The following is a 10334-nucleotide window of genomic DNA, read 5'->3' on the forward strand; positions in this document are numbered from 1 at the left end:
AAGCTAGACCCTAAACCCTAAAATTATTGAAACATGTCCATTTGAGCGTGATTTAACTAAGTAATTAAGATATACATCATCAACAAAGAGACAAGAGGTTTGAATTTTTCACCCAAACAGTAAATAAAAATTTAACCATTTATGGAGGATTATTTTTGTTACCAAATTCAAGAGGCCTAACATTTAGGTAAATTTGGCATTTTCCTAATTTAGCTTTGGCAGAATGTTTTTTATTTTTTATTTTTTTTATTTTTTATTTTATATATATATATATATATATATATTGTATAGTTGTATGTGGGAGGGAGACCCAGTTTTCAAAACTGAATTAATTACACAATGCCAAATAAATAATAAATAAAACAACTTAGATTAGGTGTTCAATAATGGAAAAAAAAAAGGAATCTATTAATTAATATAAATTGGAGAGAAATTAAAATTTCCAATATTAAGAAAGAATTAAGATAATTTTCTAATTATATTTTAATACATTAAACCACCACTAAATTTGAAATTTAAGTTGATAAATTAGAATAAAACTAACCTTTAATTAACAAATAATTATCAACTTAGATCTTCCTTGGGAGGAAAACATATTATTTTATATTAAAAAAATTTGTTATATTTATTTTTAAATACTTATTAGGTATGAGAAAAGGTCAAAATATCATTTTTATTCTTACCTTTAAAACTTATTTCATTTTAGTCCTTACATTTTTAAATATCTATTTTATCAAATCTAATAAAATAATAATAATAATAATAAATCTATTGTATGTGGAGGATATTAGATAAACCGTCACCGTTTTGGATATTGGGGCCGGTGGAAAAAGGGGTCTTTTTGTTCACGGGCAATAATTTAGGGCCACAAAAGAAAAAAAGTATTAATAGAAGGGTTAAAAGGCAAAAAAACGAAAGTGATCTCTCTCTCCACACGTCTCCTTCATGAATCACATGTTTAAGCATTGGGCATTTTTTTATAATAAATTTATTGAAAATAGAAAATTAAATTAATAATTATTAAAATAAACTTTTATATCATATTTTAAAATTAATTAGTTTATAAGCGGATGGTTGAATTAACAAGATTTTAGCTTTAGTGTCAATTTTATATAATATATTTATTTTGTAATTAAATGAAAACATATGAGAATACATGTTTTATTATTATTTTTTATATATATTTAATGAATTTTTAAATAAAAAATTATGGGAGATTAAAATTTTAAGATTTACAGTTTTTTTTTTTTTTTTTTTTTTTTTTTTTTTGCTTCAAAATTAAGTGAAAATTTTAATATATATTTAAAAAAAAAAAAAAAAAGCAGAGGAAGTACACGTAACACGCAAGTGGCCAACGTGTCAATAAGAAAGTGGTTTTGAAAACCAAGCTGGAAAGCCGATTTCTTGGAAACTTCTAGTAAGGGAAAATCTCACCGTCCATGTTCACGTGCATCGAGTGATCGCTGCCGTCGCCTACTCCACTGGCCCGCGTTGCCGCCACGTGTCTTGAGAGACACGTGTTGCAATATTGACGGGTTAATACTAGATATCTCTTTATCCGACTCGAACGCTATATATATATATATATATATATATATGTGGAACCGATTGAGCCTTGTAGTAAGAAATTTCGAACTGCGGTGCACAAATCTAAAAGAACAAGAACGGATTACGAGTTTCTTCCTTGTTCGTAGAGATTAGAATTTAGATTTTGGTTTCCATTTGAATTTGATTAACTTTCTCGTTTGATTTCATTGGATATGGCGTTCAGCATCACTCATCAGATTGGAGCGCTCGCTGGAACGCCGGTGACTTCAGAAATGAGTAACGGCGCGTCCGGTGAAGCGACAGCGGCTGTGAATGCGGCGGTGTTGAGGAAGTCACCGGCGTCTGCTCTAAGATGCAGAGTGCAGAGGACGGATGGAGTAGACGCGCTATCGCCGCCATTGAGTCCGTGTAGATCGCCGGTGCTGGGAGGGATACGGCCAGATTTGTCGGTGGCGTGCCAAGCATTTGCGACGGAGGTGGCGGCTCCGACGGAGGTGAAGGAGTACAAAGAAGGAGGTGAGAGAGGGAAGGGGAAAGGAGTTCCGGTGTACGTGATGATGCCGTTGGATAGCGTGACGATGGGGAATACGGTGAATCGGAGGAAGGCGATGAACGCGAGTTTACAGGCTCTGAAAAGCGCCGGAGTGGAGGGGATAATGATGGATGTGTGGTGGGGATTGGTGGAGAGAGAGTCGCCTGGTTCGTACAACTGGGGCGGCTATACAGAGCTCTTAGAAATGGCCAAAAAACACGGCCTCAAAGTCCAAGCCGTTATGTCCTTTCATCAATGCGGCGGCAACGTTGGGGACTCCGTCACGTAAGCGCCTTTACCTTTTTCCATCTTCGTTTACTTTTCAAGATTCCAATAATAACTGTTTAGTTAGGCATTTGCTAAGTGTTTGCTGGGGAAGGAACTCTTCGCCAAACTGGTAACGTTAATCAATCGCCATTGAACCTGAAGATTGAACTTCCATGGATCCTGTTATTGTTCATGTTTAGCTTTAATCTACTCAGTTCCTTTAATGTATACTTTCCTTTAGTTCACGAACACTAAAATTATCTGAGCCAGAAATTGAATCTAGGAATTAGGTCACTTGATAGAGGAAAGTATGAAGTTTAGGGATTAGAACATCTATTTAGCCCGTTGGATTTGGTATGATCGAACTAGGAAGCCACTGCTCCTTGGCTGGGAGCTTGATCACACTTTGTCTTCTGCAGTGCTAATTTTTGGGGGAGATTTGGAAATGATATGGTGTTCTTTCTTATTTGTATGCAGTATTCCTTTACCTAAATGGGTGGTGGAAGAGATTGATAAAGATCCAGACCTTGCGTACACTGATCAATGGGGGAGAAGGAATTATGAATACATATCATTGGGATGCGACAGCCTCCCTGTTCTTAAAGGCCGAACTCCCGTCCAATGCTATGCAGATTTCATGCGTGCTTTCGAGGAGAATTTCAAGCACCTTCTTGGTGACACCATTGTGGTAAAATCCTCGTTCATTTCCATCTGCTTTATCTGGAACTTGTTTATATGAAATGGCTTTCTTGATTGATGTGAACAGTAGCTGAATTGTCTGGATTTTGTTGTTTTGGTTTAGGAAATCCAAGTGGGAATGGGCCCTGCTGGTGAGCTCCGTTATCCATCCTACCCTGAGCAAAATGGAACATGGAAATTTCCAGGAATTGGAGCCTTCCAATGCTTTGATAAGGTAGCTTTAACTTCCTGCCTCTTCATCTTCTGCAGAAGATAGTTATTCTTTCGCTTGTTATTAGGAATTAAACATGTTAAATATGGTTTGTTTTCCAAGCAATACTGATGTTATTAGTTCTTGAGTTTGGAATCTATAGTTATTGGGTTTCGTGGAAATTTCTAAATCTCACCGGTCCGGAAGATCAGTTTGTTAGGAACTACAAATCTCCACAATGATATGATATTGTCCACTTTGAGCATAAAGTTTCATGGCTTTGTTTTTAGTTTTCCCAAAAGGGAAGCATTCCCTAAATTAGTCAACGTGGGACTCCCTCCCAACCATCCTCCCCTCGAACAAAGTACAACATAGAGCCTCCTCTAAGGCCTATGGAGCCCTCGAACAGTCTCCTCTTAATCGAGGCTCGACTCCTTCTCTGAAGCCCTCGAACAAAGTACACCATTTGTTCGACACAAGTCACTTTTGACTAAGTTAAGGCCATGACTCTGACATGACTTTGATACCATGTTAGGAATCACGACTCTCTATATCTATATGATAATGTCCACTTTAAACATAAGCTCTCATGATTTTGATTTGGGTTTCTCCTAAAAGCCTCATAATACCAATTAAAGGCCTCATAGTACCAATGAGAATGTATTCCTTGCTTATAACTCAATATGGAACTCCCTCTTCAATGTCAGTTTTAGTGTAACATTTGTGTTTGTATGTGCAGTACATGCTGAGTAGTCTAAAAGCTGCTGCTGAAGCTTATGGTAAACCTGAATGGGGAGATACAGGCCCAACTGATGCCGGAAGCTACAACAACTGGCCAGAAGACACCCCATTTTTCCGTAAAGACGGCGGTGGCTGGAACTCGACTTACGGCGAGTTCTTCCTCTCCTGGTACTCCCAAATGCTGTTAGCTCATGGCGAGAGAATCCTCATGGCGGCCACCTCAACCTTTGAGAACACTGGCGTCAAGATATCAGTGAAGATTGCCGGAATCCATTGGCATTACGGGCACCGTTCACACGCCCCTGAGCTCACAGCAGGCTACTACAATACCCGATTCCATGATGGATATCTCCCAATTGCTCAAATGCTTGCCCGCCATGGCGCCATCTTCAACTTCACCTGCATTGAGATGCGCGACCACGAGCAGCCACAGGACGCCCTCTGTGCCCCTGAGAAGCTGGTCCGGCAGGTAGCTCTAGCCACCCACAAAGCCCAAGTCCCTCTTGCAGGGGAAAATGCTCTGCCACGCTATGATGAGTCCGCCCATGGACAGATCTTGCAAGCTTCCTCTTTCATCGGCGAGGGGGATTCAGAGGAGACTGAGATGTGTGCGTTCACATATCTGAGAATGAATCCACACCTGTTTGAGGCAGAGAATTGGAGAAGATTTGTGGCGTTTGTGAAGAAGATGAAGGAAGGGAAGAACCCAGACAAGTGTTGGGAGCAGCTGGAGAGGGAAGCTGAGCATTTTGTTCATGTTACTCAACCTCTGGTTCAAGAGGCTGCTGTTGCCCTCATGCACTAGAACAAAAAGGAAGGTTCACTATTGTAGTGTTGCTGTAAACTCCATAGTTGATGAACAGGTTCAACAATGGCGGCTTGGTCTGGTCTGGTCTGATCTCAGCTCTGCGTTTTCTGTAGCTCTCTGGTTTTTAGTATGATGTAGCTATGGAAAAAAGAGGAACTCCTTGTAATTTCTGTCCTCTATTAAAACCATATCTGTAATCTTAACTTGTAGCCAATTTCTACTTTATTGACATCTTCCCCTTTTAATATTTTATAGATAAATTAAACTAAATATTTTCTTTTTATCTTTTAATGTTACAGTTAATTTAAATATAGCTCACACTAATGTCATTAAGTCGACAAGTCGGTCTCCATTACCCATTAAACAACGATGATAAAAATGGGAGCACATGAGGTGCAATGGGCGAGGCCCAAATCTACAACGCTTTATCACGAGACTCTAGTTTTCTCTTTAGTTGCAACTTACAGTTTCCTTTCATATATGTCTTGTGATGGTCTTTACATTTACCCTCCCTTCAAGTTTTCAAAAGAAAAAATGCAACTTTTTCGAGTTAAATTATGAATTTAGTTTTTTTTTTATAAAAAATTTAATGTTCTAATACTACATTAATGCATTATGGGAACGAACATTTGACGAGGTAAAATCATACTATATAGATATTCACGAGACACCGTTTTATCTGAGTTTTAGCTTAACGAAAGCATGTGTCATATTCATAAATTTAATGAATTGTGTGTTCAAAGGAGTTTGGTGTTCCGAAATGAAGTCTTAGTGAATCGAGCTAAGGTGGAAGCAATGACCAAGTGACTTCACTCTACTACTACCACTAAACTACGTGGTTCTTGGGTTTGATCGGATATCATTTATAGTTTAGAAGAACAAATATTTTACGAAAATAATAACCACAACAACTCTAGACAAACCCTAATTCAAACCCTAATTGGTGATGATTTGAAGAATGTGCAGGAATAAGAAGAAATAACCCTTTGTTGGAGAAGAAGATATCCATTGATATCTATCTTGTTTTGGCACACCCTCTTAGGAGCTTTGGATTAAGAACAAATAAAAGGGGTTGTAATTGTGAGAGCATAGATCCAATACAAAGAATGAGAAGAAGCTAAGGATGATACGTGTAAATCTTGATATCTACAATACAATTTGGCAAAGGAATAATGGTTTCTCTCTTACATTTCTCAAATCTCAAGAACCCTAAATCCTACCTAACTTCACATTCCATTTCATCCCACACCAATACCAATACTTTCATTCATTAATACTCATTTCTTTTCTCGAATCAATGTTTCGGTCTCGTATACCTATGAAACATAGCTGGAGGGTAGTGACAATGAATAGTAACAATAAAAGAGTAATTCATGTCATTTCCGATCTATCGGTAAGAATTTTCTACTAACTACAACTACGAGAGAGAAAAAATACAAATAGTGAAAATTTTGGGTTTTAAGCTGTAAAAAATTTAGTAGTGGTCGAATTATTAGGGAACATGTATAACACCTCCTAGCTTCGTACACCCTATTTAATGTGATAACAAGACATGTTACTTGACCGAACTTAAACTTCAGATACGAAACATCAAATTTTTTTGAAATAAAACGAGTTAAAACTTGATATCAATAATGGTGTTCGATATTTTATCGGTTAGGGTTCTGAAAACCCTAATAATGAGTTGCATTTCATACCCATTTAATCCGACTAGAATCTACCTAAAAGTATATGTAAATTTTGGGAGGATGAAATGATAATGATTCTTTACTTGTTCTTCAAATCCCTAAAGCAAGCAAGCTAAGGGTTATGAAAACTAAAGAAATTAAGAGGGTTAGAGCTGGACCCAAATCACTAACTAAAATATGTTTGCATGGAAAAGATACATAAATTGGTGAGAATAATGTGTACTCAATTCCCAAGTTTCCAATAATATTTTGCACGTGCATTTCCTCTTTTTTTTCAACTTTACTAATATAATATATTGCATATTTATTCTCATGTCTTGTTCTTCCATTTCTTGAAGTTTATAAGAAAGAAAAAAGAAACGAACACCCCCGAAACCTTCAAAATTACTATATTACCCTTGTCCTTTTCAAAAAAGTTTATTAGGTAGGTTGAATGAAATTAAGACATAAAACAGTGCGACAATAACCTGTTTCAGGTCACCACCAAATCGTACCCAAGTCCTAATTTCAACGTTCTATCCAATACCCAAGTCCTATTTTCCACCTTCTAACAAATTTTTAATTGAATTTGAAACGCTTACAATAAATCAAGGGTAATATAATGGTAAAATTTAGGGTTTTTTTTTTTTTTTTTGGTATAATTTAGCCCACTAATTTAATTTTGTTCTTACACTAATTAACCTTATTCAATCCAAGAATTGTAGAGATATTGTTGTGAATCAAAACTCAAGCAATTCCAATCCAACAGAGAACAAAATTTTTGCATGATGGCTTCAAATTCCAATAGAATTTCAATGAGCAACCCAAGGTGGAAAAAAATTGAATCTTTAAAATTATAAAAAAAAAAAAAGAAAAAAAGAAAAAAAGAAAAAGCCTCGATTTTGAGTAATCTTGAAATAATGATATGAAAAATTTACGCATTAATTCATAATCTCAAGTTGGTTCCTTGAGAGACTGTCCACAATATTTGGTCACTAAGTATCCACCAAACCACACTTTATCCTTATCTTTTTCTTCTCAATTTTTTAACCAAAATCTCATTTGATAATCACTAAACATATGGGTTTGATTGAATCAGACAAAATAAATGGTTTGGAGCTCAGAAGAAAGAGACCACAAAGTTTATAATTTTTTTTCCCCCAAGTTTACATCACATGCTATTCTCTCTCATTTGGCCATAAACTCATCTATTTAAGCCCTTCCAACGCCACCTTCCCCTTCAACTCTCTCCAACTTCAAAGAAGTGCATTACAGTCTCTTCAATTTGTTCTGTTTTCTCTTCTCCTTTCCCTCCTAAGTCTGTCTTAATAACAGAGAAATATAGCTATGATGCATAGTACCTGTGTCAGTGTTCCTCCATTGCCTCAGACCATTGATGGTAATGACTTCTTTGATCACCGGTGCATATGGGTCAATGGACCGGTGATCGTTGGAGCGGGGCCTTCAGGATTGTCTGTAGCAGCTGCTCTAAAACAACAAGGTGTCCCCTTTGTTGTTGTCGACCGTGCCGACTGCATTGCCTCTCTTTGGCAGCACCGGACGTATGATCGTCTTAAACTTCACCTTCCAAAGAAATTCTGTCAGCTTCCTAACTTCCCTTTCCCTGAGGACTTTCCTGCATACCCTTCCAAGTTTCAGTTCATTTCGTACTTGGAATCCTATGCCAACCATTTTGATATAACCCCACGTTTCAATGAGACTGTGCAGTCAGCCAAGTATGATGAAACTTTTGGCCTCTGGCGGGTCAATACCCTTTCATTGAGTCCAAAGCCAACCCAGGTTGAGTACATTTGTCGGTGGCTTGTCGTCGCCACCGGCGAGAATGCCGAGAAGGTCATGCCGGAGTTTGAAGGGATGGAGGAGTTTGGTGGCCATGTTATGCATGCTTGTGAGTACAAATCTGGTGAGGCTTACCGTGGGAAACGGGTGCTTGTCGTTGGGTGTGGAAACTCTGGCATGGAAATCTCACTTGATCTTTGTAACCATGATGCCAAGCCATCTATGGTGGTTCGAAGCTCGGTGAGTCAACTTAAGTTACATCAAATAACTCAAATTAACTCACTTCAAATGTAGACTAAGTGAAGTCAATCAACTCTAAAAGCATTGAGACTTCTAAAAGTTTAAGCTTTTGGTTTCAGTTCTATCTAAAGATGAAGCTTTCTGTGTTAAATTTACAGAATCATCCGCAACATTGAGCAATAACTTAGCAGTTATGCAATTTTTGTTGATCTGCAGGTTCATGTATTGCCAAGAGAAGTACTTGGAAAATCAACTTTTGAAGTAGCAAGTTCACTGATGAAATGGCTGCCACTTCATATAGTGGACAAGATGCTGTTGGCCATTGCCAGACTTGTTCTTGGGAACATTGAGAAGTATGGACTTAAAAGGCCATCAATGGGGCCTTTCCAGCTGAAGAATGCCACTGGCAAGACGCCAGTGTTGGATATTGGAGCACTGCAGAAGATAAAGGCCGGCGAGATCAAGGTGGTGGCCGGAATCAAAAAATTCCAGCAAGGTGCGGTGGAGCTGGTCAATGGAGAAGTTGTGGAGATTGATTCTGTAATTCTAGCCACTGGCTATCGCAGCAATGTTCCATCTTGGCTCAAGGTAAGCAAGTTTTTTAACAACTTTTTGTAAGTTCTAAAATTTGGAATTCTTTTTCCCTATTATGAGTTGGGCTCTTGTTTTAAAGTCCCTTCAGTCCTTTCAAAATTGTATCCAACTTCGAGGGCTCCTCTGTCCTAAATGCTTTCTAAAACTATCAGTGTTTGATCGTACAGGAAAATGAGTTCTTTTCCAGTGATGGGATTCCAAAAAGTCCATTACCAAATGGGTGGAAAGGCAAGGCTGGACTTTATGCTGTTGGGTTCACAAGAAGAGGCTTATCAGGAGCTTCATTGGACGCCATTAATGTAGCTCAGGACATAGCCAAGAGCTGGAAAGAAGAAACAAAACAGACGAGCAAATCAGTGGCAGCTCGCCATAGAAGATGCATCTCACATTTCTAACATAAAAGGGCTGCCTTTAGCTTGTGAAGAACAGTAGTCAACAAAACACAAACAAACAAGAATCCAAAAGAAGCACATTAGAGTCCTCTCCCCCTCTAGGAAAATTCTAATACCCAACACAGCAAATAAAGGAAGATTATGCTCATTGTTTTCCTCTTTTTTCCTATTGACTCTCTTTCTGGATCTACCTTGTAATTCTAATTGAAATCGTTCTTTCCTATCTGTTGTAAATCCAACATTAGGTGGACTACCTAGAAAGTGGTAAGAAATTTCAATTAACGGGCTCCACAGTGGATCCACAATGAGTCCAGGAACAAAAATGTGGCTCCTCAGGTCCATGATTCCCCAACATAACAAAAATCTCCACCAGGGGATCCCAGTCTTGGTCTCACAATGAAGAAAAAAAAGGTTTCAGGGTTTTCTGTCTCCATGTTGCTTTGCACATGGTCTGAACAGAGAAGTCTAAACCTTATCTTAGTTACGTGAGAAAACAAATCTCTTTTACCATTACAACTTTTCAACTGTAATAAAGTTCTCAACATTCAGACCAATCAGTACCTGCTAATTGCTTATGCTCTTTCTTCTTTACACTGCTTGAAATCACGAATCCATATGCATTCTTTCCTCATTATACACCTAACTGAAATGTATAGCAAGCCAAACATCAAGAATTCAGAGCCAATGTGCGGCTCTAATCTTGTAAGACAGCAGCATAATAAAATGAGCTATAACAAAACAGACTGCACATAAGGTTGACATTGTAAACTGGATGTTTTGTGTTCCTCGAGCCTTAATTAGTAAGAACAGAGTTTAAGACTAAGGATGTAACAGTCCAAGCCCAAGCCCAAGCCCA

The 10334-nt window shown here is 37.9% G+C and overlaps 2 protein-coding genes across 2 annotated transcripts; both read left to right on the forward strand.

Moving 5' to 3' along the window:
* Nucleotides 1–1598: 1598 nt before the first annotated feature.
* LOC111790317 (beta-amylase 1, chloroplastic) lies at nt 1599–5068 on the forward strand. The gene is made up of 4 exons (XM_023671176.2): nt 1599–2365; nt 2825–3035; nt 3150–3260; nt 3976–5068. The coding sequence occupies exons 1-4, from the start codon at nt 1761–1763 to the stop codon at nt 4780–4782; spliced, it is 1734 nt and encodes a 577-aa protein (XP_023526944.1). The 5' UTR covers nt 1599–1760; the 3' UTR covers nt 4783–5068.
* A 2298-nt stretch (nt 5069–7366) lies between these two features.
* Nucleotides 7367–9724, forward strand: LOC111790319 (putative indole-3-pyruvate monooxygenase YUCCA7). Its single transcript, XM_023671178.2, has 3 exons — nt 7367–8492; nt 8709–9080; nt 9254–9724. The coding sequence occupies exons 1-3, from the start codon at nt 7800–7802 to the stop codon at nt 9479–9481; spliced, it is 1293 nt and encodes a 430-aa protein (XP_023526946.1). The 5' UTR covers nt 7367–7799; the 3' UTR covers nt 9482–9724.
* Nucleotides 9725–10334: the final 610 nt, after the last annotated feature.

Source organism: Cucurbita pepo, chromosome 3, assembly GCF_057944985.1.
Source record: "Cucurbita pepo subsp. pepo isolate OVF chromosome 3, ASM5794498v1, whole genome shotgun sequence".
Taxonomy (NCBI): Eukaryota; Viridiplantae; Streptophyta; class Magnoliopsida; order Cucurbitales; family Cucurbitaceae; genus Cucurbita; species Cucurbita pepo.

Coding starts and splice junctions, on each gene's coding strand:
- LOC111790319 (XM_023671178.2), top strand. CDS start 7,800: ATGATGCATAGTACCTGTGTCAGTGTTCCTCCATTGCCTCAGACCATT. Junction 8,493..8,708: donor CTATGGTGGTTCGAAGCTCG/GTGAGTCAACTT, acceptor GTTGATCTGCAG/GTTCATGTATTGCCAAGAGA. Junction 9,081..9,253: donor ATGTTCCATCTTGGCTCAAG/GTAAGCAAGTTT, acceptor TTGATCGTACAG/GAAAATGAGTTCTTTTCCAG.
- LOC111790317 (XM_023671176.2), top strand. CDS start 1,761: ATGGCGTTCAGCATCACTCATCAGATTGGAGCGCTCGCTGGAACGCCG. Junction 2,366..2,824: donor AACGTTGGGGACTCCGTCAC/GTAAGCGCCTTT, acceptor ATTTGTATGCAG/TATTCCTTTACCTAAATGGG. Junction 3,036..3,149: donor TTCTTGGTGACACCATTGTG/GTAAAATCCTCG, acceptor GTTTTGGTTTAG/GAAATCCAAGTGGGAATGGG.